The sequence below is a fragment of the Amblyomma mixtum genome, chromosome 7 (genome assembly GCF_055824585.1).
Source record: "Amblyomma mixtum isolate Tamu chromosome 7, ASM5582458v1, whole genome shotgun sequence".
NCBI lineage: Eukaryota > Metazoa > Arthropoda > Arachnida > Ixodida > Ixodidae > Amblyomma > Amblyomma mixtum.
Window position 1 is genome coordinate 20,921,181 of NC_143018.1, and position 23,840 is coordinate 20,945,020.

The window sequence follows — 23,840 nt, forward strand, 5'->3', positions numbered from 1 at the left end:
CGGAAATGAGTTATGCCAGATGCAGAAAAACATGGTCAAAAAGATGACAACCTCTTGCTTTACTTCTTTCAGGCAGTACAGTTCTCTTCAGGAAAAAAAAAAAGAAACATCGTCTCTGCAGTGAGACTGACGATCGAGCCTTCCTTTTCACTTACATCGACCTATATACAATGTCTTTTTGGCCACAAAAAGCACTGCAGCCCATTTCCACACAGATTTAAACAATGCTCAAGAAAAACGGGCTTTCTTGTAAAACAAACAATGCAGGACAGCAAGGGTCAGTCATCAGGATTGTTCAAGAGTCTTAAAATATGCTAAACTGGCAGCAGGATTCAACTGCTGCAATCCATGCAAATTACAAACAAATCAAGAAGTCACAGGCAGCACTGGCATCAAATTGTACACGTGGAGGGAGGTTACATGCCAGGCCCATTAATTCGCAGTCCACAGCTTCTCTTACATTGCACCCAGTGTAACATTTTGAGTTGTCCATGGGTTCATGGCTATGCGCTTGTCTGCTATGACCTTGCACAACTGACGTGAAGCAGGGCATCATAAAGACATGCCTCCTGAAAAGAAACAGGTGTGCTAACACTTTCTCCGCAAATGACTTTTTGTAAATGCTCAAAAGGAAGACCAGAAATGTAAAAAGAATCACTAGGGAACATCTCTCGCAGACCTTACGTACAGCAAAGAGGAAAGCACACACAGCCCCGGAATGTCAAACAATCCCTACGGAAAGGCCACACCGAGAATCCAGGCTATGAGACTATGGCCTTTGCAGATTGCTGATGAACCAGCGTTTAGCTCAGAGCAGTGAGTGAAGCGACAGCTGCAATGAGAAATCCTTAAAATACACAACAAAAAAAAGGGGGAAGGGGGGAATGAGAAGAATCTAGCAGTATGCTTTGCTCATTCTCAACCAATCCAACACTGCAGAGACAGAAAGACGAGAGATTAACACAGAAAACAAGCTTAGCAGTTCCCTTTTCTCTTCCATCGCCTATCAAGCTGTAGAGATGATGACCACGCAGACACGAGAGGTGCAGTGATGATGTGGAATCCTCTGAAAGCGCCACGAAGAGAGAAAGACAAAAAAAAAAATACAGTCTAGGAGCCCCGCTTTTTTTTCCCCTCTATATCATAGCCTATCCCACAGCCGAGATGATGACCTGGCAGACATCCGGGTCCTTGCTCCGCACGGCCAGGTTCATGGTGACTCCCTGGGCGACGCCCGTGGTGGCCAGTCTCGCCCTCACCAGAACGTCGTGGCCGCCCCGGTACACGCCTGCCAACAGCAACGTGTGGGAGCTCTTGCCGTCGGGCACCTTGTCCGAACGCTCGCACACTTGCATGCCCAGGAACTGGATGATCTGCTGTACCGCATCTGCAGTGGGTGGACATCCAGGACACACCGGCTCTTTACGACATCACAGCTCCAAGAACGATGGAAATGTACTACTTACTCTCCAAGGTCACTCATTTTGGAGTTCTGCAAAACGCCCCCGCTAACACTTCCTCTTAAAGGTGCACTAAAGAGGAACCTGAACTCGTCTTTTCACCGCGGGAAATTGATCTACACTTTCTGAGCATTCTTAGAAACTTCGAATTATTGTCCTGTGTGGCCGATTTTCACAGTGCAAACATCCGTAATACCAGTTTTTTTTCTCTCTTCCTTGCTGAAAGCAACCCCCCCTTGCACGTGCTACTGCAGCTGCCCAGTAAACCTACCTTGCAAGGTCTTCATGGTGCTGAGGGCGTAGGTGTCCTCCACTTGGTTCTCGTTGCCCAGTTCCTCCCAGGAGGCGGCAAAGTTGGCCTTCAGCACCTTCTGCACGTGGTCTGCCACCGTCACCTCAAGGTCTTCCAGCTGCAGTGGCCAAGGTGATGTCATTGTCATGCCCCTGTATCCCATCTCTTCAAGCCAGAGCTTCGAGACTTCCCTTTTTATGCGAAGCATATTACTAGAGGTACACTACAGCCCTTCGCCGTGGTTACGCGCCGTGCACACCACGTGACACATGATGTCACGACAGAGGAAGATGAGGGTCCACCTCGCGCCGTCGCTGTGGTTGTACGCCGTGCAGACCACGTGGTACAGTGACGACATACCACGTGACACATGACGTCACGACAGATCGCCGTCACGCGCTGGGAGAGGGAGAACGATGCCATCGCACAGACGCCGAATGTCCTCGAGCGGCATTCCGGCGCATTTCGAACGCGCGTTCACACTCGGTGTAGGTGAAACGCCCGCTCCACCGGGCAGGCGGACGCGGCTTCCGTGGCAATCCAGGCGCCCACCCAACGCGCGTCTCGGGGTTAGTCGGCGTTCCGCTGTAGCCATGCCGTTGTCTTCCCCCACGATGAAGGCTTCTAGTGGTTGTATTAAAATGACCAAGTATTCAACCAAGGAAAGCCATGTATTACCAAGCCTAGCCGTCAATATGCTTCGCATCTGACCAGGGTTAACCAAGTTAAGCCTCAGCCATTTTTCAGAAACAACTTCACTACCACTATCAGAGCTCTCCAGGGTGTGCCACTTGTGCGGTGGAGGTTGAAACAAGAGTCAAACGTCTGTGCATCTATAACCTACACTTCATGTTTCAAATGCAAAACTACAAAAACTACGCACGTGCTAACCTCGTAAAAACGTTACTGTGAGCCTGCTTCTCCCTCTGCATCATCACCATCATCAGACTGACTATGCCCACTGCAGGGCAAAGGCCTCTCCCATGTCTCTCCAATCAACCCTGTCCTTTGCCAGTTGCGGCCACCGTATCCCCGCAAACTTCTTAATCTCATCCGCCCACCAAACTTTCTCCCCCTGCACTAGAGCTCAAAGGACAAGAAATGGTAAATGACAACCTGGAGCACAAAATGACACACAAAACAGGCTGCCACACAGCACTTAGCAACAACTGCAGAAAAAGCGTAGTCACAGGAACTCGCGCAAAAAAAAAAAACCTTTTGTTTGCAATGATTCTGGAAGGAGTACTTACCACATACTCGTCCTCGTAGCCCTCGTCGTCGTCAGGTTCACCAGTGTTGGGGTCGCAGTCCTTGACCAAGTATTTCAAAGTGTTGCTAAACGTCCCTGCGACTAAAAACAGTACTCACATGTAACCCAAGACATACGCAAACAGTCAGCTGCAGCTACAGTGGATACAGAAGTAAACACTAGCTAAAGAGTTAGAACTTTTCAAGAGGACAACTCCACAATGGTATCAAGGAAGACTGTCACACATGCTGGCAACCTTATTGCGGCGACTCCACCAACTTGGCAGATATCTGTGGCATTTAAAGAGTAACCGTTCAGCTATGGTGACAGACCACAGCAAGGTTGTTACTTGAGGATGCAATTAATTCCAACCAAATTAATTCCAAGAGCACGAAAATATCTGTGCAATCGACACGCAGTGTTTCACAACAAATATTGAATATTTGCGCTGAGGTGAACAGCAGTATGTGTGACAGCACGGTGCATAACAAGGCATACAAAATCGTCCATTCTTATGGTTGCACTAAACAGTAGCATGGATATACAATTCGAAAACAGTATCTACATCAAAGCCGTGCCTTTATAAAAGTTTTCGTAGTTTTCAAACTTAGAAGTTCAACAAATTGGATCTAAGCTGGTATGACAGGAACCTGATCCTTGATAAATAATGAAGCCATCTCAGAAAGGAGTCTTCCCATTCCCCCTCTCCCAAGGTGAGCCACCCACCCAGGAGGGGATCCTCGAGCTCCATTTCGAGGCAGGCGTATGCGGTGCCCGGGACATTGTACGCCAGCTTGGCACAGGGCACCTCCGCAATGAGGCGGAAGCCCTCCGCAGGCTCCACAGCCACGCGCACGTGCTCCAGAATCTGGTCGTTGAGCGTGTTGGTGCAGTCAAACTGCAACGAGGCAAAAGCACGCCCAGGAGCAGCAGGGATCAGGACTGGAGGACACGGCAAAGTGCATAGCACTCAAACAGGACTGGGACACAAGGAAAGCCACGCTAGAGAACTTCACAGGAGACATGACAAACAAACTGGCACGGGTCGTCAAAATTATCTTGTGATCAAGATGCGATGATTCAATTTTTCAGTTTACCAAGACTGTCTAAATTACACATGCTCGGTACACACTTCAAGTGAAAAACGCTACTGGGGAGAGAGCATAATGCCTTGACATTAGTTTTTTTTTCATATCTTTTTCAGACTTCTGTCTCTACATTTCTCTCCATAAAGCGCTTAAAATGTCTATGTCAACAGATAGACATTTGGGGGTGAAATAAAAAGGTTATTTTTGCTCATGTAGTATATTGACACTTTATTGCAGAAATTAACAGCATGCAATCGTTTGGAGTTAAGATGCTGAGCATCTTTCTTTTTAAACAGTTGAGAAAGAAATTAACAGCTCTATTCTTCAAGGACCACTGTGAACATTCCGACTAAAACCTCTGCAATTACAGCCTAGTTTAATCTGCCTTGGAATTGTTTTCCTGCTCTGTATGCCAATGTATGACTGCTTGACACTCCTGTCTCCCCAACCCTTATGTGATGTCCCTAAGGGAACCCATAAGAGAAAAACATAAATGATGATGATGAGACTGACACAGGATTCATACATCCATGCAAGAATTACTGTTCAATCCTGCACATAAATAGCCTGAAAAGTAGTTACACACTTTCTTGGAGATTAGCTCAACTTATCATGTCTCACTGCTTTACTGAATGTGCAGTTGCAATGAGAGTTACCTGCAACACAATGTGCCTGCTGTAGACGTGCTTGATGCATTTGACGACATACTCCGTCTCGGACTCTGTGAGGCTGACGGCAGGAGAGGACTTGAACAGTGGGCCCAGACCAAGGGCCACTAACTCCGGGATGTTGGCCAGTTGCTCTGCGGAGAATGCACCAGCACACTCACCATCTCCCTGGTCGTCAAGGGACAACTTGTAGTTGAGGCTACAGGTTGCACCAGCCAATATACGAAAGCCAACATACAGAACCACAGAGATCACCTGTGGCACGCAAATCTACGCTTACGCCATCCACTGCGTTGTCAGGCAGATCACTGAACGTGCATTTGCTGTGGTCTCGCCGGTGACAAAAACGTCTATTGTAACGATGTCTTTAAATAAATGCACTTGCTCCAGCGGGTTACGCTGAAGAAATTGCTTATGTGCCAGTTGATTATTTTTCCTTCCGATGCCTCACACCAAAGTTTGTTCAGCTCTTTTAAGACCTAACGGAGCATTAAAATCAAAGGAGTCATTTCCACAGTCTTTGCAACATGAGCCAAATTGAAGCACAGTACTGCACACTTCCTAGGTGTATCGGCAAGCCCCGCTGTTTCCAGAGCCACTGCAAGTGTACTAAGGGCACAAAAATGCATGCAAGACTCACCAGCGTACAGATCTTGCCTTGACGCGGCCACCTTGTCCGGCTTGCCCTTGGGCACAGCTTCTGCATCATTCAGGCACAGATTCACCTCAGCTCAGACACTTGTTCACGTCGCCTCTCAACAAACACTCCACGCAGCAGTGCAATTGCGAGTCTCCCGATGGTCAACAAACACTACCTCTGCTGAACTTGTAAAAGCCTGTTAGTGCTTGTTCTGCGGACTGAGCGTCAATCTGCTGACGCTCGACTGCGGATGCTACAGCTTTTCATAAGAACATCTCCCTGCAGCGGCCATTATTCTCATTCCTCTCAGCCCGACACACCTTGGCACATCTAGCATGCCGCGAAGTATGGGTCTGAATGGAGCTAACCAGAGAATTCTTCGGTGTTCTAACTGCATTCCTGCCTGTCCAGATTTAAGTTCAAGTGATATCAGTGATATCACAAAGTGATATCAGCTCAATAGCCGAAGTTAAAGGAGCCTTTGAAACAGCCGCACCTTTTCCTTCAAAGGTCAAGCATCTCAAGAAACTAAGCTACAGAGGCACAAGCTAAGCACTTTTCTAGCAAGTTCCAGACCACAGGGCAGATTGCAGATCAGGCCACTAGATGAAATGCAATGCGCTGCACTACATGCTTGCACACTACCAAAACAAGGTTAAAAAAAAAGCAGCATGAAAAAAAAAAGGAAGAAAGAAAGAAGAAAAAGAGAAAGAGAGGAACCAGACCGAACAGGCTGGTGCCAGTGGCAGGTGCAAGCACAGTGGTCTTGTTGGGCGCTTCTAGGAGGCAGGAGCAACATGCAGAGAGACAAGGCAGTCAGGAAGTTCAAGAAGTGTCAAGGCACGCTAGTGAGAGAGAGAGAGAGATCTGCAAAAGAACCGCTCATCTCTGCGTTCGGCAAGCACTCCCAAAGCAAAGACTCCCCAAGGCACAATGATGACATCCAAGAAACATGCAACCGGTACATGCAGAAGCATCAAGCAGATATTGTTATGCACACACAAAGCAAAAATTATGCACTCACCCTCAACTGTGCCAGAAAGACCAAGAGAGAAATGCAATTCTACTTAGCACTGCATTAACTAAGTCAGTATAATATCACTGTCATTAAATATCAAAATGCAATCCCCATCCCGTCGCAAGGCAATGGCAGCTAAGGCAGTCTCTGCATTTGAAGGAACCCATACTAGTTCAAAGTTACTTGGGGGAGTCCCCTAAACTGGAGTCAATCTCAATTAACACACTAATAACCCATCAGCATCCACCTGAGCACAGACCGCAGTGCTACAATGGAAAGCCAAACTCTGCAAATTAAGAAAAATCTGTCCGGGTCCAGGACTTCAAAAGCTACAAATATCCCCAGCAGCACAGCTAATTGGCCCAATATTGGAAATACATTGGCAAAGGCCAGTGCCATAACTTACTAGTGAGACCATTATTTACCAATACTGGCCCGATTTCTGTGCTGCTTGGGATAGGTTTGGTTTGGTTTATTGGGGTTTAACGTCCCAAAGCGACTGAGGCTATGAGAGACGCCGTAGTGGAGGGCTCCGGAAATTTCGACCACCTGGGGTTCTTTAACGTGCACTGACATTGCACAGCACACGGGCCTCTAGAATTTCGCCTTCATCGAAATTCAGCCGCCGCGGCCGGGATCGAACCAGCGTCTTTCGGGTCAGCAGCCGAGCGCCGTAACCACTGAGCCACAACGGCGGGGCTGCTTGGGATAGCTTTCCTTGGCAGCCATATGGCAACACTCAGGTGGGTTCTAATGAGTAATTAAGTCCTTAGCTGAAAGAAACCCATATAACCGAATGCCATTGAATTGCAAATGCTGTCTTCTCACACAACACAGAGCATGCCAGCCGCATATTCAGGCAATGGGGTCTCTCTCCACACATAAGGCTGTCCCATGCAGAAAAGGCTGATGCATACAAAAAAAAACAACAAAACAAGAGCATGCATATGCATCAAGGTGAAGTGCAGCACAGCTGTGCTCAACTCATCCCCGTGGGAAGACCGTTCACTCCAACCACCACAAGTAACGTGTGGAACAATTTGTAAAGTGCTTACGTCCAAGGGTACCAGCTGCCTCAACAGATGCTGTGAATAACAAGACATACAAGTTTTCAGTGCTTTTCGGGTTTCACTTTCCTTTCACGACAGGTCGCAAAGCACAAACCTCCCTCCAGAATGCAAAAGCTACTGCAAGCCATTAGCTGTGCTGAAATCATGCCAGCTGCAATGCAGGGCACATTTAAGCAGGCAGAGCGAGCTTCCCTTGAAGCACAGAACCATTCTCCATACTAAGTGTACAATAGCAAGCAAAAGCATTAAACTGAGCTAAGGACACAACCCATTCCCTGCAGCAGTAAGAACCCTACTGCCCTAGACATCCCGTCTCCCCAGACATCCCGTTTTCCCAGACATCCCGTTTTCCCAGACATCCCGTCTTCCAGACAGCTTTTGAGAATAAGCATCCTACCAGCTGCCTATTCACTGTTAAGAATTCAAGCGAGTTAGCTGACAAAAGGAATACAAATTCACAGGAAACAGTGCAACAAGTATACAAGCCAAAGGAAGAACTGGCGTGACCAAATGCTGACTCCAGTGTATGCTTTGCTGACAACAAAAGAGTTCAAGGAAACAAATCTTTCATGCATATTAATGCAAGAAGAGTTTTCAGCTTCATCTCTTACCACAGTGGAAATCGTTACAGCAAATCAAATCAGAATAGAGCCAAATGTTTCCTTCACTTGGCACTGCATGCAAAGCGCAGCGACAGGCAGAGACAATGTACCAACCAGAAACAGTAGCCCGAGACAGTAGGTAGACCATTGCCTCATCGTACATTGTCAGTTGTGACTTGACTTCCAGTGCCTACACTCCATCTCACAAGTTCCTTGCAGCACTATGAAAGTTAGAGACTTCCTCAGCCAATCAGGAGAATGCGTTAAATGTGTTCGTTCGCACCTCATCATCTGCTTGTCGTTCGCTCGTGGCGCATGCAGATATACCGTCAGAATGTTGCCTCTGCACTCACTGCAGCTTTGGCAGTGTTGCAGAGAACTAGGGAGATGGAGTACAGCATTTGCCCCACAGTAAAGTATTCTGCAATGCCAGTTATGCTTATTCTTATTGCTGGTGTACCAAGGTTTTGCTTCCCACTATGTCAAGGCCTTTTGGCACAGAACACCCCAGAATAGGAACTCAATGCTTTCATTCACTATGTGCAGAGCTTTACAGCACGCAGACCTATTGCAGCAGGGTCCTACAGTATCCATAAAAACCCCGGTTAAAGCTAGCGCCTGCTGCCCTTAGTTCTCTGCGTTTCCTACAGTCTCTACTAAACCATGTCTCATATAGGAGCTAATGCATTCACGTGGCAATCCCACACAGAAGTCAGGTCCCGGACCAAGTTCTATATCTCTGACATAAGCGTTCACATGCTCAGGCACAAGGGACAAGTTATGAGCACAAAGATTGCCGAGAGCTCCAGCTTGTGCATGGTGACCCCAGGTGACCCCAGCAAAGGGCTATTCGCAGGCAACCACAGCCATGCCAGAGGTGAAGACAAACGGCCTCACCTTGCGTTTTCTTCTCCACAGGTTGCGTGGCAATGGGAACGCAGCTGATATCGAAGGGGGTGTCAGTCGGCTCAGCAATGTAGTGCTGCAGGGCCTTCTCCAGGCCCACTATAGAAACCTGCAGGCCTGTCGACGACACCACGAAGAGCCTTCAGCAAGGTCTCGGAACCAGCCATTACACAAGCCCTCTTGCACGAGCTCTTGTCCCAATTTAGCACGATGCGCAATTCTAATATGGTGGTCTGCGGTGCTTGCAGACATTTCTAAGACCTATGAAACTTTTGTCCTAAACTCAGAAACTTGCAACTTTTCATTTTACAGGTGATGGCAATACCACACAGAGACACACACATATACAGTGGACTCTCATTCATTCAAACTTCAAAGGAGCAGAGATTATTGCTTGAATTATCAGAAGTGAACCTTCATATCGCCACCTTGTAATACTAGGTGGCATATGATCCTAGACAACACAATCCAAAACTAAATGAGATCTGCTTTATGGATATCTATGCGTACAAACAGTATTTTGGATCTATTTCATTATGCAAATGTAGCCAGAACTTTTAGCACAACATAAAATAGGGGGGAAAAAGGCTGGTTGTGCTGTCGAAAAAAAAAAAAGAAAGTAATCAATAATGCAATGGTTACCCCAACAGAATAAAACCAAGTTAGTTGGGACCTCAAATGATTGGTAAATATGCCCGAATTATCGAATGGCAACACAAGAACTTAAGAAGTTTCGCATCACAGCAAATGTAAATGGCGAGAACATGCAAATTTTTATTTTTTTTATTTATTTGAATTTCCTGCAGCGCCGCGACAGCATAATTGCAGGGGGGGATACATACTACATACATTTCAAACAAACAACATGGGCTACCCAGTCAGTGATACATGGCAATGAAGAAGAAAATAGAAAGGAAGTAGTGGCATCAACTGTGTGTACACATCTGTCAGGTTTACTGGGAGTATCAATGCAAAACAGAAAAGTTGATAAAGTATAAGTGAGCATTCACACACGCCTCAGGCTCGAAAAAAATAATTAAAAAATTGATTTGTAAATTATTGCCGAGCATATTATGAGGACTTGCATGCGGCACACATGTTCAATGGCATTTACTCTACACAATGTACGCATTTCACACCGACCTTCAAAACTATTTTACAGGCACCTTAAGCCAAAAGTAAATGACCTCACGATCTTGGCACATGATGCTGCGGAACCTCACCCAACACATATCAATCCTCAGCCAAGCACAGATTAACGACCACTTCAAAAAAAAAAGACACCAGGGCCCACCGTCGAGGATGTAGCGTGTGCCAAGGGCCTTCTGCTTCTGCCGCAGCACGTGCAGGAAGTAGGCAGCCCGGTCGCGCACCTCATCGTCCGTGTCGAGGAGCGAGCGCTCAAGCAGCACCAGGATGTTGGGCAGCAAGTCCTCGCAGTGCGCCCCAAACTTGGCCAGCGCGCTCACCGCCGCTGCACGCAACCACGAGGAGGAAAAGACACACTTTGCGTCAACAGGCTGACCTCTTGTATTTACGGTGCTGTAAACGGGCCTCCCTCTAACAGTTTCTTACTCCAACAAATCTTTAGGTAGAGCACCCGAAGCACTATACTCCGTTTCATACATAGCAGTCAACGCAGCGAAGGCTGCGGCGCCTGTTCGCGCTCCTCGTCCATATCATAATAAAGTGCATCGAAAGTGAAAAGAGTAATGAACTTAAAATTAAAGTAAATGTTGGTCGATATTGTAGTATAATAATAAAAGTTTTATTTTGCAAAAAAATTGCTTTTTCTTTTATGTTCTTCAAAACAGAGTGCCTTAGTTTTCTGGTTTTTTTCTGGCTCCTCCTGTATCAGGTTTTCGCAGCTAGGCCGGCCGGTGATGTCGTCTGCTTTCATCTTTCGGTTTCTGATTCTGCGAAAATGGCACCGCTACCTCCTACTCACTTGTTTTCTTCGCCCACTGCGGCTTCAACATCTCCTGCTTGCTTATTCTCCAAGCTAATGTCTCCGAAAATTTCGAAAGACTGCAAGCAGGTGATTGTCAATGTTTACTCTAGCGTAAGGAAGCGCTTCCCGGAGAAGACTGTGCGTGAAGTTCTCGAAACTGTGGGCGAGAAGACCGGGGTGAGCCCTCGGACAGTTGCGAGGTTCAAGAAAGGTCTCTCTACTGGAATAAGATCACCGCAAAAACGACCTAGCAAGGTGACAATATCTAGCTCTCGCAGTGTTAAATATGACAGCTTTGCACTCAACGCCATCCGACTCAAGTTGCATCGTATGTATGCCGTGCACTACACTTCCTTTTCCTTTCGAAACAAGTAAACAGCGCTGTGTTTTTTAAAGTAGGTATTAGAGTTTGACAGTTTCGAGTTTCTACCTAATGAATCTTTTAAGAAAAAAAAATTAAAAAAAAACAGCCAAGCCGGGAGTCGAACCTTGGCCCCTTATAAAATGAACAGACAGGCGCGCGCTTCGTACCACTCAGCCACGACGCGAGGCGAACGGATACATTTCACTTGCTTTTTGCAGCGGACTACTTTCGTACCTTTGGCAGCGTTGACTGCTATGTATGAAACGGAGTATAGGTCAAGCCACACAATGCCGAAGGCAAAGAAATATGACCAGACACCAAGTTCACAGCACAGGGTCAGAGAGCAGTTCAATCCTCACAATGTCAAATTTCCCTGATCACTTCCGGAGTATGCCGTTTCACTCGCCACTCCTTCTCTACGACCCCACACAAGGCGAGGAGACTGACACTCAGGTGTGGCAGTCACATACCGGCACGCACGGGGGCGTTCTCCAGGATGAGCCGGTTGTACATGAAGCGGATGTAGCGGGACGGCATGGAGCCCTGGGGTCCCTCGCGGCCCAGCAGGCAGAGGATGCGCACCGCCAAGCTTGTGTGCTCGCAGTCCTCGATGAACTCACACAGGTGGGACAGCCCTGCAGTTGACAGGAAGGGGAACAAGCAAGGCTGAATAACAGAAAGGTAAAGCCACTTCCAGCAAGTTGGCAAGGTTCACGACCTGACTTTCCTATACCTTGGGAAAACTTCGCGCAAGAAGACGCGAGCCCATGGAAGAAGACTCATACACAGACGCGTCATCTTCGATGTGCTGGTATTAAAAGAAGCTGAAAGGGACATTTCACGCAATGTGACACGAGTTTCACATACACCTCTTAAGGAGGCTAAACTGTGTAAGGGGACTGTGGTCATATGAGGAAGGTCTTTTGGGGATGGCACCATTTATTGTGGACAAGCACGAGATTTTCTGGGATGAGGGTTGTCCTACTATATAAAAAGAAAAAAGCCAATGCCATAAAATGAACCAACTTGCCCAAATTAAGTTTTAACATTTGTAAGAGTGAATGTACCCGGGCCAAAGAGGTGCAGTCCATGCACTTAGCAAACATTGTTAGCGTCTACAACATGCTCAAGTCTGCACAAGACAGATTCCACACCTTTATTTCGTGGTCTTTAGGCAAGAGAAGGTCTGATCCAGCTGTCCCAATCCGATTAGAGAACACTTTCTTTCTCTGTCATGCAGTAAGTATTTCTAGAAACAGCCGCACCTCGACCAGCATAGCCTCATTTTGGCCTTGGAGGTGCGAATGGACCAGGAAGGACGTGATGCCTGGTTTTCAATGGGCCAGTGCAAATGGAACCTGCCTGCAAACTATTTGGGCTACATACCACAGGTGCTTGCGTTGCGCTCTATTGTGTCCTGGCCCTTTTATTATGCTCCTTCCAGGTTGTCTCAGCCAAACTACACCTATCAGGTGAGCTGAAACACTTACACACTTGCAGATAAATCCATGTGATCCCCCCTACCTTCGTTTTCTGAACTGCATTTCTTCATTATAGTAACAAAACTGTCAGCAAGCTTTAGTACTACGGCTGTTTCCCAGGTACTAACCTGATCACTAAACAGCGAAAAATGTGAACAGATTTTTCAAATGGACTGCTACTGAATTTCAAAGCAAGCGAGGAGGGGGGAGGAGGTCTCACGCTTCTGCCCATGGGTACATACTTAACCCTTTGAAGGTTTTTGCCGTATATGTACGGCGGCGGTTTTCTGTCCCGCAAGGTCTTTGCTGTACGGGTACGGTTTCGATCTTCCGTTTGAAATTTTGCGCCAAAAGAACAATGCGTGCTCACTGGGAGGTGCTGCCACCTATTAGGACTTACAAGAAGTGTTTGAATTTTGTGCTGCCTTCTTACGGAGATAAGCAGAACTTATGTCTAGATTTAGCGCGGCGGCACAGACTGCGGCAACACCCCTTTTGTAGTTTTGGTTTCGCCGCGTGATCGCAACGGAGTCGCGCGAAATTTGAGTTTTCTTTTTGTCAGCACTAACTTGCAGGGGCTGCCGAAGTTGATTTCTATCTTTATTGGCGCTGCTCTTAGCTTGCTTATCACCGTTGCTCGCGAGGTATTCTCGCCCTCTGTGGCAACGCGCCTACACGGTTTCGATTCCGCCGCGGGATCACAACGGAGTCGCGCGAAACGTGTTTTCTCTTTGTGGGCACTGTTTTGCAGAGGCGGCGAAAGTTGATTTCTATCTTTATTGGTGCTGCTCTTAGCTTGATTATCACCGTTGCTATTCTATTCTATTGAACATTTTCCAGTTGTGAGTGATGCTGTCACCAAAGTACTGTTCCTAATTTTTTTTTACTATTTATTCTCGATTATATACATTTTGTAGATGCAAGATCCGCAATAAAGTAATTTGACCACCTGGGAAAGTTTTCTTCAAAATAATTCGACCCTCAAAAGGTTAACAGGCAGAAGGAAGGAAAAAGGTGTGTCTCACAGCCAGGAACTCACCAACATCCTTGGCCTCTGGATTGTCCTCGATGATGTGGATGACTGTGTCCACAATGGCCTTCTTGTACTCGAAGCCACCCTCGTCGCGAAGCATTGAGGCCAGGAACGTCATCAGCACCAGCAGCTTACGAGGGAACTTTTGGCACAATGACCTGAGAGGAGAGGAACAGCAATGTGGTCACCGAGTATACCACTACACGGAAATTCTCACCAGGGCATAGCTGGGCAGAGACCACAGGAGGCCTGTCTCGTAAAAGCTCGTCATCAGAAACTACGGTTAAGCCCACAGTTATTTCCACGGATAGTTAGCTGCGCACGTGCTCAAACAAGCCAAGAAACGTCAAAACTTGGCCAGGCTGGTGGCAACTCATGGATACTGTGTAGACAGCGCACCACAAAAGTCCAGCTTGTGGTTGTCACTTATATTATGACCAGTCCACTTACTGCAAGAATTTGGATATAACAAACAAATGGTGCATGATGATCATGTTCGTTATAAGCGGGCTTGACTATATATGCAAAACCAACACTTAGAGGGCTAAGAGGCATGCCTACTGAACAGGCTATTAGTTTTCCGGTAACTATCTGGACACACTGTAAGCCAAAACAAAAGATTATACAGTGGAACACCGATTATGCGCCCCCCGTTCATGAAACGACCCACATTTTTTGACAAATTGGCATGGGACTCGTGAATCTCTCACAGGGATAATGCATTAAAAGCCTCGACTATACAGCAGAAAAATATGCACGCCCAGCTACATACGATGAGCGGTGAGACTCGTGCGGAATGACAGACACAGGTGGAGCACTTTATTGGCAGATGTGACATAAACAAGCTGGTTCCAGATCAGAATTAGGACGAAGACGCGTGCAAAACAATGTAATCCTAGCGCACAACAGCCTATAATGATGGTCCTGCTAACGACTCCAACTTTGACTCCGCGAGTGCGACCCGAGGCCATCAGTTCGAGATGGCTCGACTGGCCCATTTCAAGCTCGCACATGAAAGCTTGCTCAGACCCTAGCTCAAGTGAGAGTGCGAATTCTTTGCAAACATGTGCTCTGACAGAGCAGGGCTCACCGGATGGCGTGGACGACGACAATCTTGAATTCGTCCGAGATGTCGGACATGAACGAGGTGATCTGCTTCATGAGCCGCTCAATGCTGCTCTCACTGCCCGTCTTGAGCAGCGTTGTGATGGCCAGCGTCGCGATGGACCGGTTCACGTCTGTTATCAGGTTCTCCAGGTCCAGGTTGCACGCTGTCACAGCTGCTGGGTGTGCCATCGCCACCTGTTTTCAAAACACATGGCTCAGCTGTAGCTAAAGGCGGGAGGCTCAGTGCAGTCGCTGATTTTGTTATGAGCTACATCAGTGCAATGAGCGCCAAGAAGGCAACAAAACAGGACCTAACGTCACTATTACGTGGGCACACTTTTTAGTCACCGAAACAAGCTCAAACTAAGCAGACCTGTACTAAAGAAAAAAGAAAACATTGTTCATCTAGGGTTGAACTACAAACACCATGCGCCCGACTGCAGCCATGAAGTTACTACCAAGGAAATCTGCGAAACTAAAAAAACTCCATAGCTGAAATAAAGTCCTCATTCGAACTCTGGACCGAGGATAATTGCCATACTATGCAAGTCTTCTCAGTACAAAATAAATTACCGAGCTAACAGGATGGCCAGTAGATGAGGGAATGAAACCATGTTTACCAAAAACTAGATGCAGGACCATACTGACTTGTGCATGACTCAACACTGACTAAGCAAACGAATTGTGCACCTCCACTTAATAGCGCAAATAATTTACTACAGGAACCCTTTGAATACAATGAAATAATTGACTAAAAGTCCAGCTGATCACCAATACTGACCAATCTGACTGCTCTCATGGTAGATACATAAATAAAAAGAGCAGACAGAAAATGCTGAATTTCAGAACAGCACCTTAACAGCACACAAAAAATGACTGAACACTTTACAGATGAAGACCAACAGAGGCACGTTGCATATCTTCTGATTGTATTCACCCCTCTCAAAATTGAGCCACATCAAGCTATAACTGAAGTTCCACTCGAAGCAAAACTCAAAGCAGCTCGGACCACAAATAAAGCCACTTCAATCCAGCACATCTAGGAGCTGTGCAAACATCGAGTTTTATTGGTTTACTGGGGTTTTAACGTCCCAAAACAACTAAGGCTATGAGGGACGCCGTAGTGAAGGGCTCCGGAAATTTCCACCACCTGGGGTTCTTTAACGTGCACTGACATCGCACAGCAGACGGACCTCTAGAATTTCGGCTTTATCGAAATTCAGCAGCCGCGGCGGGGATCGAACACGCGTCTTTCGGGTCAGCAGTCGAGCGCCGTAACCACTGAGCCACTGCGGCAGGGCGAATATAGAGTGCAGGACAGAGCACACGAAAATAAAACCCACTCTCCAGAGACATCGCAGAGATGAAGGGGAAGGCTTGCCTTGTTCAGAGTGCGGACAGCCGCAAAGCGCAGTGTGGGTTTGGGCGAGCTGCAGAAGAGCTGTAGCACAGAGACAGCCGGCGTGAGCTCACGGGCCGTGGTTGACCGGAGGTTGACAATGGCATGCGCCGCCTCGTAGATCACCATCTCGCTCTTGTGCCGCAGGCAGCTCTCCACAAAGGCAAACATGGGGCTCTCGGGCCTGCCGCAGTCGGAAGAACATAGAAGCTCAAGGATCACTCACAACAAGGACACTGCAACAAGAACTGCTTATTTTCTTCAATTCACAGGTTACAAGCCAGGCCAATCCACAAGCCAAAAGACAGCTATGCACTATGCTTACATACTAGGAGCTAGCCCAAGTCAGCCAGCACACTGTGTCATGTCCAGGCTGAAGTCATGAGCAAAATTAGGTTTGTTTGGTATCACTTCAACAAACAAGTGAGCTCCTTTGACAGGACAAGCAACTCCATTAAGCATGCATAGCAAGAACATAACCAATACATTGAAAACATGGTGCTCACTGCAGCTAACCAGCACAATTCTTCAATCTGTTACAACGCTGCCGTTAACACTACTTAACCCAACAATGGCCTCACTTATTTGCTTGGAAACTACATCAAGGTTAAAGCGAGCAAGCAAATATTGAAACATACTATGAATTGCGAGACTGGTAACAGTTGTTTCGTGACTAGCAAACATAATATCATTCAAGACTTATAATGAAAAGCAAGGTCAAGAGGCTGCTCAACACTCACCCAACACCATCTTCCTCTATCAGCTTGCTGGCAATACGGATCTGTGCAAGTAATACAAATAAAACAGTCACGACTGCTGCTGCAATAGCTGCACACCAAATGAAGCTTGTGCAATACATGCCTGTCAAGAAATCCCGAAATCAGAGGTGCATTTCTTTCTTTCTTGCAATAGAAATGCCACAGCCAAATGTGAAACAATGTAAAATTTCCTAACACCCTGTCAGGTTTAGTGCTGGAAGGTGCTGTACTGGGAAGCTTTTCGTGTGGTTTGGTTTTTGACTGCAGAGCCGTAAGTGTGTGATTCAACCTGACATGTCACCAAGATAAAACTCCACTATGCATAAAGACCCTACACTTAAGTGCCAGCAGAAACTGAAAACCCAGCACACAACGCTTGCAAGATGGCTGTGTGCAAGGTGTAATACTCGGCGAGAATGTAATATTTATGCACCTCTGATCCAACACCTCGCAGGTTTTAATTGCTCCAAGTGTGGGAGTAGTTCAAAGAAATCAAGACCACATCCAAGAAAAACAACTCACGTACTAATGTCATTTCATCATTCACTGCTGAATTCTCTGCAGTACGCACTTTGTGAAGAAGTTGAAGAAAGGAAAACCGAAACTTCGGGGGCCTTGTGTTCTCGTCACCAAAAAACTTAGGAAAAGACTTCTCAGACTTGTAAATGGATACTAAACATTGACTGTTGATTTCAGCCATAAATCCTGCAATCCAAGTACTTTTTTTTTCTTCACTGTGCTGCTGTTTTCTTTGTAACCTTTGACTAATGACTCCTGTGCTCAGTCAAGTGGCTAACTACAACTTTTAGGGGTCACTCCACTTACAACCTCCCCCCCCCCCCCTGCCTCTGCACCCCCCCCCCCCCTCCCAACCTCCCCTCCCCAACCCCATCTCCACTTACCAGCATGCACACAGCATAGGGTGACTTGAGGGCTGACCGTGCATACTTGGTGACCAGCTTGGAGACAGCCAGCCGGTCACTCTTGCGGATGTGGTACAGCAGGCCCAGGGCATGGAACTGCACACAGTGACCAGTCGACAATGAGGCCAAAAGTAATGACATTATGAGCAAATTTTCTACCCAGCTAGGACGGCTGATTTGGGCATCTGGGAGCCCCACCCCTGAATAGATTAATGTGAAACACGGATGCCTTATACGGAATCCGTATTACGGATGCCTCACGCCTTACCTGAACCATAATGTTGTCAGAGTTGACGGCCTCTTGCGCTTCGTTCACCCACCGCTTCACGACGTCCGGGCTGACAAACATCAGGTGCTGCATGAGAGGCACACAAGTTTGGGCCAGGTGGCCATTCACTCATTCCGTTTTGTGGACAGCATTTCAAGACAGCCAATAAGAGCAGAAAGATCACACCCTTCCTCACAAGAACAATACACTTCAGCAACCATGATGTTTCATTTTACCTGCTGCCTTACACAAATGCATGAAATGCAACTGAATAACACTCAAGAACAAAGTGATAAATGACCCCTCTAGGAAGGTCCTTCAACCAAGAATGTCGACCTAATGCCCTGATGTCACAGTCACCTGCCTCCCACCAGCTGCTGAAGCACCACACACGTGGCTACCAAGTGTGAAAGACGACTGATAGCAATGTAACGAAAGGGTAACGATGCCAATAGTTGGATAGCCTTCTCTGAAGGGCATTCGCCTTTCTCGAGCTGCATCCAACTCGATAGGCTAATTAGTTTTTCCCACGACAACACTAAAATGCGCCCGAAAAGCCACTGTCCCAGCTTTAATGTTTCTTTCACGCAATTCACCGAGACTAGCGAGCCTGCCAAAGCCTTTTTTGTCATGGTCACGATGACAGAACCGCTCAGTGCAACACGGAAAAACGCCAGAATGGTGCTTACCAGAGAAGACACCAAGGCAGCACTGGACACACCACAGTTCTTGTCCACAATGGCCTGCTTCATGTAACGCTCAATGGCCTGTAGCATGCTGCTCTGTAACAGACATGTAAAAACAACGGAAAAAAAAAATGGCACACTGCCCAGCGGCCACAGGAAGAGGACTGCAGAGATCGAAACATGTCAGCTTACATCGGTAATCTTGCAGAGTGCCCGTATTGCTGCGGGACGATACAGGTCCTCCTGTTCAAAGAAATGCCATAGGTGAGCGGCCCGCAACGAACAGACAAACAATGGTTGTCCTCACCTTGCCCGTCATGTCCTTGGTCAAACTGGAAAATGAGAAGGAAGAACAATATGGTCAGTCAGGGTGAAAAGGAGACCTCCAGGCAAAACAATGACGCAGATACTGTATAATAATTGCGCACCACGGAAGCACCAGATGGAACACCGAGCTCACGCTACTGGCTCAACAACCCGAATTGAAAATTTTTGCAAAACAACCATAACGTAATACAACAGCCTCATTTCCCTTTCGAACTATTGCGGGCTTCTTCCCTTCAAAAACAAGGTAAATGGCACTAAGACTGTGAAAGGCGCTTACCTAAACCAAGGCAGAAACAAAGCAAGCAAGCAAGTAGTCTCAAGGCCCCATAACATTTTTTTTTAGTTACTTGCACTTAGGGGAGCATTAAAACATTTTTTTCTTTTTTCAAAGTTCTCTGACGCCAGCTGCTTTGTCAAATAGATGGAAGAGCATGCACTGCTTTTAACTAATGCCTAGCAAGCTATGTTGGAACAAAAACAGACTTCAAAAGAGAAGAGCGAGCGCTATAACTGATGCAATACTCAGTCAAATAGCAAAAATATTTAAAAAAAATGTTTTTCAAGGAGCACGTCCCCTCAATACAAAAAAAAACAACACAAACTCAAAATACCAGCGGTTCAACATTTACAGCCATTGTAGAAACTAGTGCGCGTCGTTGCTTTCACTGGACCTTCGTTTTAGTTGTGCTATTTCACTCTCATTTTATACGGATATGCAAAATTCTGTACAAAGTGTTATAGCTGACGGAAGTAGCAACACCAAAATGCCAGGACTTGTCAAGTAAATACCTTAAGGATTATGGAATAAACTTGGTGTTCACGATACACAGTTAAAGCTTAAAATTAAAGAAAAGAAAGATGTTATTACCGGTGACAAAACCTTTCTGCATAAAAACAGTGGATGACCTAACGTGATCACTGTTTTGGAAAATATAGTTCACTGCGTTCGCTACATGGCATAAAGAAGCATTGTATTGGCAACATGAAGGATGCTATATTAACCTGAAGAAAATAAAGTAATGCTAAGTGCTGCACACAGAGAAAAACCCTAGAGCTCGCTCTGTGCGCAATCATGTACAAAGCATCTGGAAGGGTTAACCCCCAACCTTCCCTTAAGCCATTTCATTTGAGGACTACTCACACTGTAGCTGCTTACCAGACCATTTCCCCATACAGCCAGACATTCGTAACTGAATTTGGTCAGTTTTTTTTCCAGGACCTGTGCACTTAACATGGTCGTTTTTGTATCCATGCTAGGCAAGAAGGAATAAAAGCCAAGACGCGGGTTTCCTTGGCAGCTTTTGAAAGTCACTGGGGTTTCCTGGGGCTAAAAAAAAATTTAGAAGCCCTGTTCTCGACTCTGACAGCCAAACGCGCCGAAACAAGGCAAAGCATACCTGCTGGTCACGATGATCACATCCTCCGCAACCTTGGAGAGCTCCTTGATGCCCAAGTAGACGAGACGTCGCAGCACCGGGTCTCGACACTGGAACAGCTTGGTCATGGCAAAGAAGGCCTCTGTTGCCTCCCGTGTCCCCAGGCTCTCCCCCTGTTCGCGTGTCAAGACAAACACACGGGCACAATAAAGAAGGCAGCTTTGAATACTTTTCCTCCAGTGGGTTTTTATGACAGATGCTGATCCCATGACCAAGAACAGCTCAATTTGGTTTTGCATGATGGCCCGTTCGGTTCTGTTACTTGCATGCTTTGATTGCACAAAAACGTGTTTCATCATTTACGGTGACACCAGATGAAGAATGTCTTCTAGAGTTGAGAGAACTGTGTCACCTGTAGCTAAAATGGCAAAATTCCCCCATACACCTATGCCTTAATTCGGCATGTGTACCTAGCTCTTGGCTACAGAGGGCGCCACAGTTTCATTGCTTGCCAAATAGTGCACTGCCACACTTCTATTTATTTTGGATGTACCAGGTAAATAGTGTTGCCAAACTTGCTACTAGCTAGGGCTTACAACCAAAATGCAACTCTCTACAAAGTATGACTGAAAATTAGCAAGCAGTTTTCCCAGCTGAAGCCAGAATATCTACGTCCATTAATCGCACAGAGCCTGTTGTGCTGCCATGTACAAAAAAAGCTTCTGGACAATGGGGGCCATCCAAAAACAGCTTCCTTGTAGCCTAAACGTGGCGACAAACTTGCTGGTGTATTGTTCATGTAGCTATATCAATTTTGGGTTTGTGCCAAACTCTCAAGGATACCGTTTTTTTCACTACACATGCAGCCCAGAAACTTACGCCATCGGGTGTATTTCCCCCGCAAGAACTTACACTGAGCAGATGTTGAAACACGTTTTGCTCACCTGATTCAGCAGGTAGAGGATCTTGGTTAGGATCTCCGCACATTTCCGTGGGTGGACAGGAGTCTCGTTGAAGGTGCGGGCCTAGAAGAAAACAGCAGTCATGTGGCATAAGCCAGGTGACAGTGACAATTATAATCATGCCCTAGAAACCCTACGACAGGAAAAACTATCGTACAACACACACTGGCCACAATATGAACAGTTTAAAACAACAGACAAGCACTACGGAGACTGCATGCAGTTAGTACACGGCACACTAAAAGATAAACGATAGTCTACGCAAGACAGTTAAATGAACAACAAACTACACTTCGTAATGCCCATCTTAGGAAGAATAAAGTCATGAAAAAACCGAGAATATTATAAAATTTTACACTCTTACACATCTCAAATTTGTTGTCATGAAACAAGGAAGACCTACACGTGAAGTAAAAAGCAAGCAAGAAAAAAATGAATTTGTGTGGTTTTAGGAACACACTGTTGTCCATTTAAGCTTGCTCCAAGAAGAAAATACACTTGCGATTCTTCATGCGTTCTGAAGTTCTCAAAAGCAACAAATTTTTCAAACAAACTATGCCATTTTAAAATGTTCAGTTCCTGTAGCACAAAAACCGGCACTCCACCTTACATTTGGAGAATGATATCCCTAGCCGCTCATGTGTCATACAACCCAACACAATGCAAAACATGCATATGTTTGCTCGACTAAATTTCATTTGCCTAGACAGGTAACTGCAAGTTTTGCGGCAAATAATGCAGGACTCAATGTCAGCATCCGTCCGTCCGTGAAGTTTCGTACACCTGTCTCTGCCTAACCATCAGTCTCAGCCAAATGTCAGTTTTGTCGGAAACAATTTGTCGAGCTCCCACCAGCATTGTGCATGTGTGTGTGCCTTATTAGTGAAGCAAGCTTTCAAATATAAAGCAACATGCTAAAAAATGGGTCTTTATGCTTACGATGAAACAACGAAAGTCGCTACACCAAAGGCTTACAAAACGGCAAACAGGCCTGGACATCGCATCATCAACCTCAAGCGGGAGCTACTGCCGACGCCAGATGACGTAAGCAGAGTGCCCGCCTCTAAGTACTGTTGTGACCATATTATAATATATTTCGTAAGGAAAAAGCGCTAACAAAACAAATTCATCAGGTTCGGTTGATTCACGTGTGGGACTATGGGCGTAGCTGACAGAATGGACAAGACACTAAGCAATCTCAGTGAAGAGAGCCGAAAGTAACTACTCACCTCTTGAAGTACGGCAGTCTTTTCGAGGTTACTAAACGGATTGCTGCCCCCTGTTAAAAGGACAAACACTTGCCTTTAATAAAAGTCAGTAAACTTATACAGTGGCGCTCGCAGCAAAATGAAGCGCTACACTCATAGAGGCCAGACGTTCTCATGGCTTCCATACGACAAACGGTTACCATTAAACGCTTCGCGCTAAAGACCTACACTGAAAACAACACCTTAGGCGAGTGTACAGGTTCTCTCGGTTAGTAAATTCGATGACATGAATACTAACGACAAGGTTACAAGCAATGGCACTTTTTGAGAGCGCACTTGCCAATGACTTTGCCAGATGACTGATATATTCAACCGAGCAGCGCAGACCGACACCTCTTTCAATGATTTACGAACACAGAGCCAGACAAATGCGTGGTTACTCTCTCCCGGGTGATGCAGCAATGTCATCATGGAATTCATGCACGTTTCTACCGCGATGACTGCAAGTCTAAAATCGCGAACAGGAACACGTCGGCGGAGAGAAACGATCATGCTCTTCAAGTCGCTGTCACAGACGCTCGCGTTACGGACAGCGTCGATTAGTTATGGAATGAGACATCCTTACCGGTATCACCGCCTGCCGAGTTCATGGCTGCAATATAGAGACGTTTAGAAATTGGCAAACGCTGTTAAAGACGGCAGGCACGGATCTGGCTATACGCCGGTAAACATTGCCGTGTTAGGGTTAGAAAAGCGGCGGACAGCACTGCAATCGGTGGTCTCGAGGTCGCGCACGAGGTTGAAGCGATAAGAGACACTCCCAGATATGCATCCAATAGAGGCTCACCGTCTTCTTCGTCCTTTTTTTCACGCTTTAATACATACATCTTGAGAGCAGCCACTAACTTTCGGTCTCAACTCCGATTCCACACACCTCAGAGCCACGTATGTGACATACTCTCAAAACCGTTATCGTCTGCTGAAAAAAAAAGCGCGTTTCAAAT

General features: G+C 46.5%; 1 protein-coding gene across 3 annotated transcripts; it reads right to left on the bottom strand.

The window, feature by feature from the left end:
- Positions 1-40: 40 nt before the first annotated feature.
- Positions 41-23,821, bottom strand: gammaCOP (coat protein (coatomer) gamma). 3 transcript variants are annotated; one of them, XM_089551862.1, is made up of 23 exons: positions 23,684-23,821; positions 22,858-22,907; positions 21,611-21,691; positions 20,688-20,839; positions 19,271-19,295; positions 19,156-19,206; positions 18,967-19,059; positions 18,278-18,364; positions 17,989-18,105; positions 17,069-17,109; positions 16,311-16,512; positions 14,913-15,124; positions 13,829-13,980; positions 11,779-11,943; positions 10,288-10,467; positions 8,985-9,110; positions 7,471-7,500; positions 5,398-5,457; positions 4,746-4,891; positions 3,728-3,899; positions 3,003-3,103; positions 1,732-1,870; positions 41-1,387 (listed from the first exon to the last, which is right to left on the bottom strand). In XM_089551862.1, exons 1-23 carry the CDS (start codon positions 23,721-23,723, stop codon positions 1,149-1,151), a joined length of 2,661 nt encoding a protein of 886 aa, XP_089407988.1. In that variant the 5' UTR covers positions 23,724-23,821; the 3' UTR covers positions 41-1,148. The 3 variants fall into 3 exon arrangements, with proteins under 3 accessions (XP_089407988.1, XP_089407989.1, XP_089407990.1); XM_089551863.1 differs by lacking the exon at positions 23,684-23,821 and adding an exon at positions 23,462-23,622; XM_089551864.1 differs by lacking the exon at positions 7,471-7,500.
- Positions 23,822-23,840: the final 19 nt, after the last annotated feature.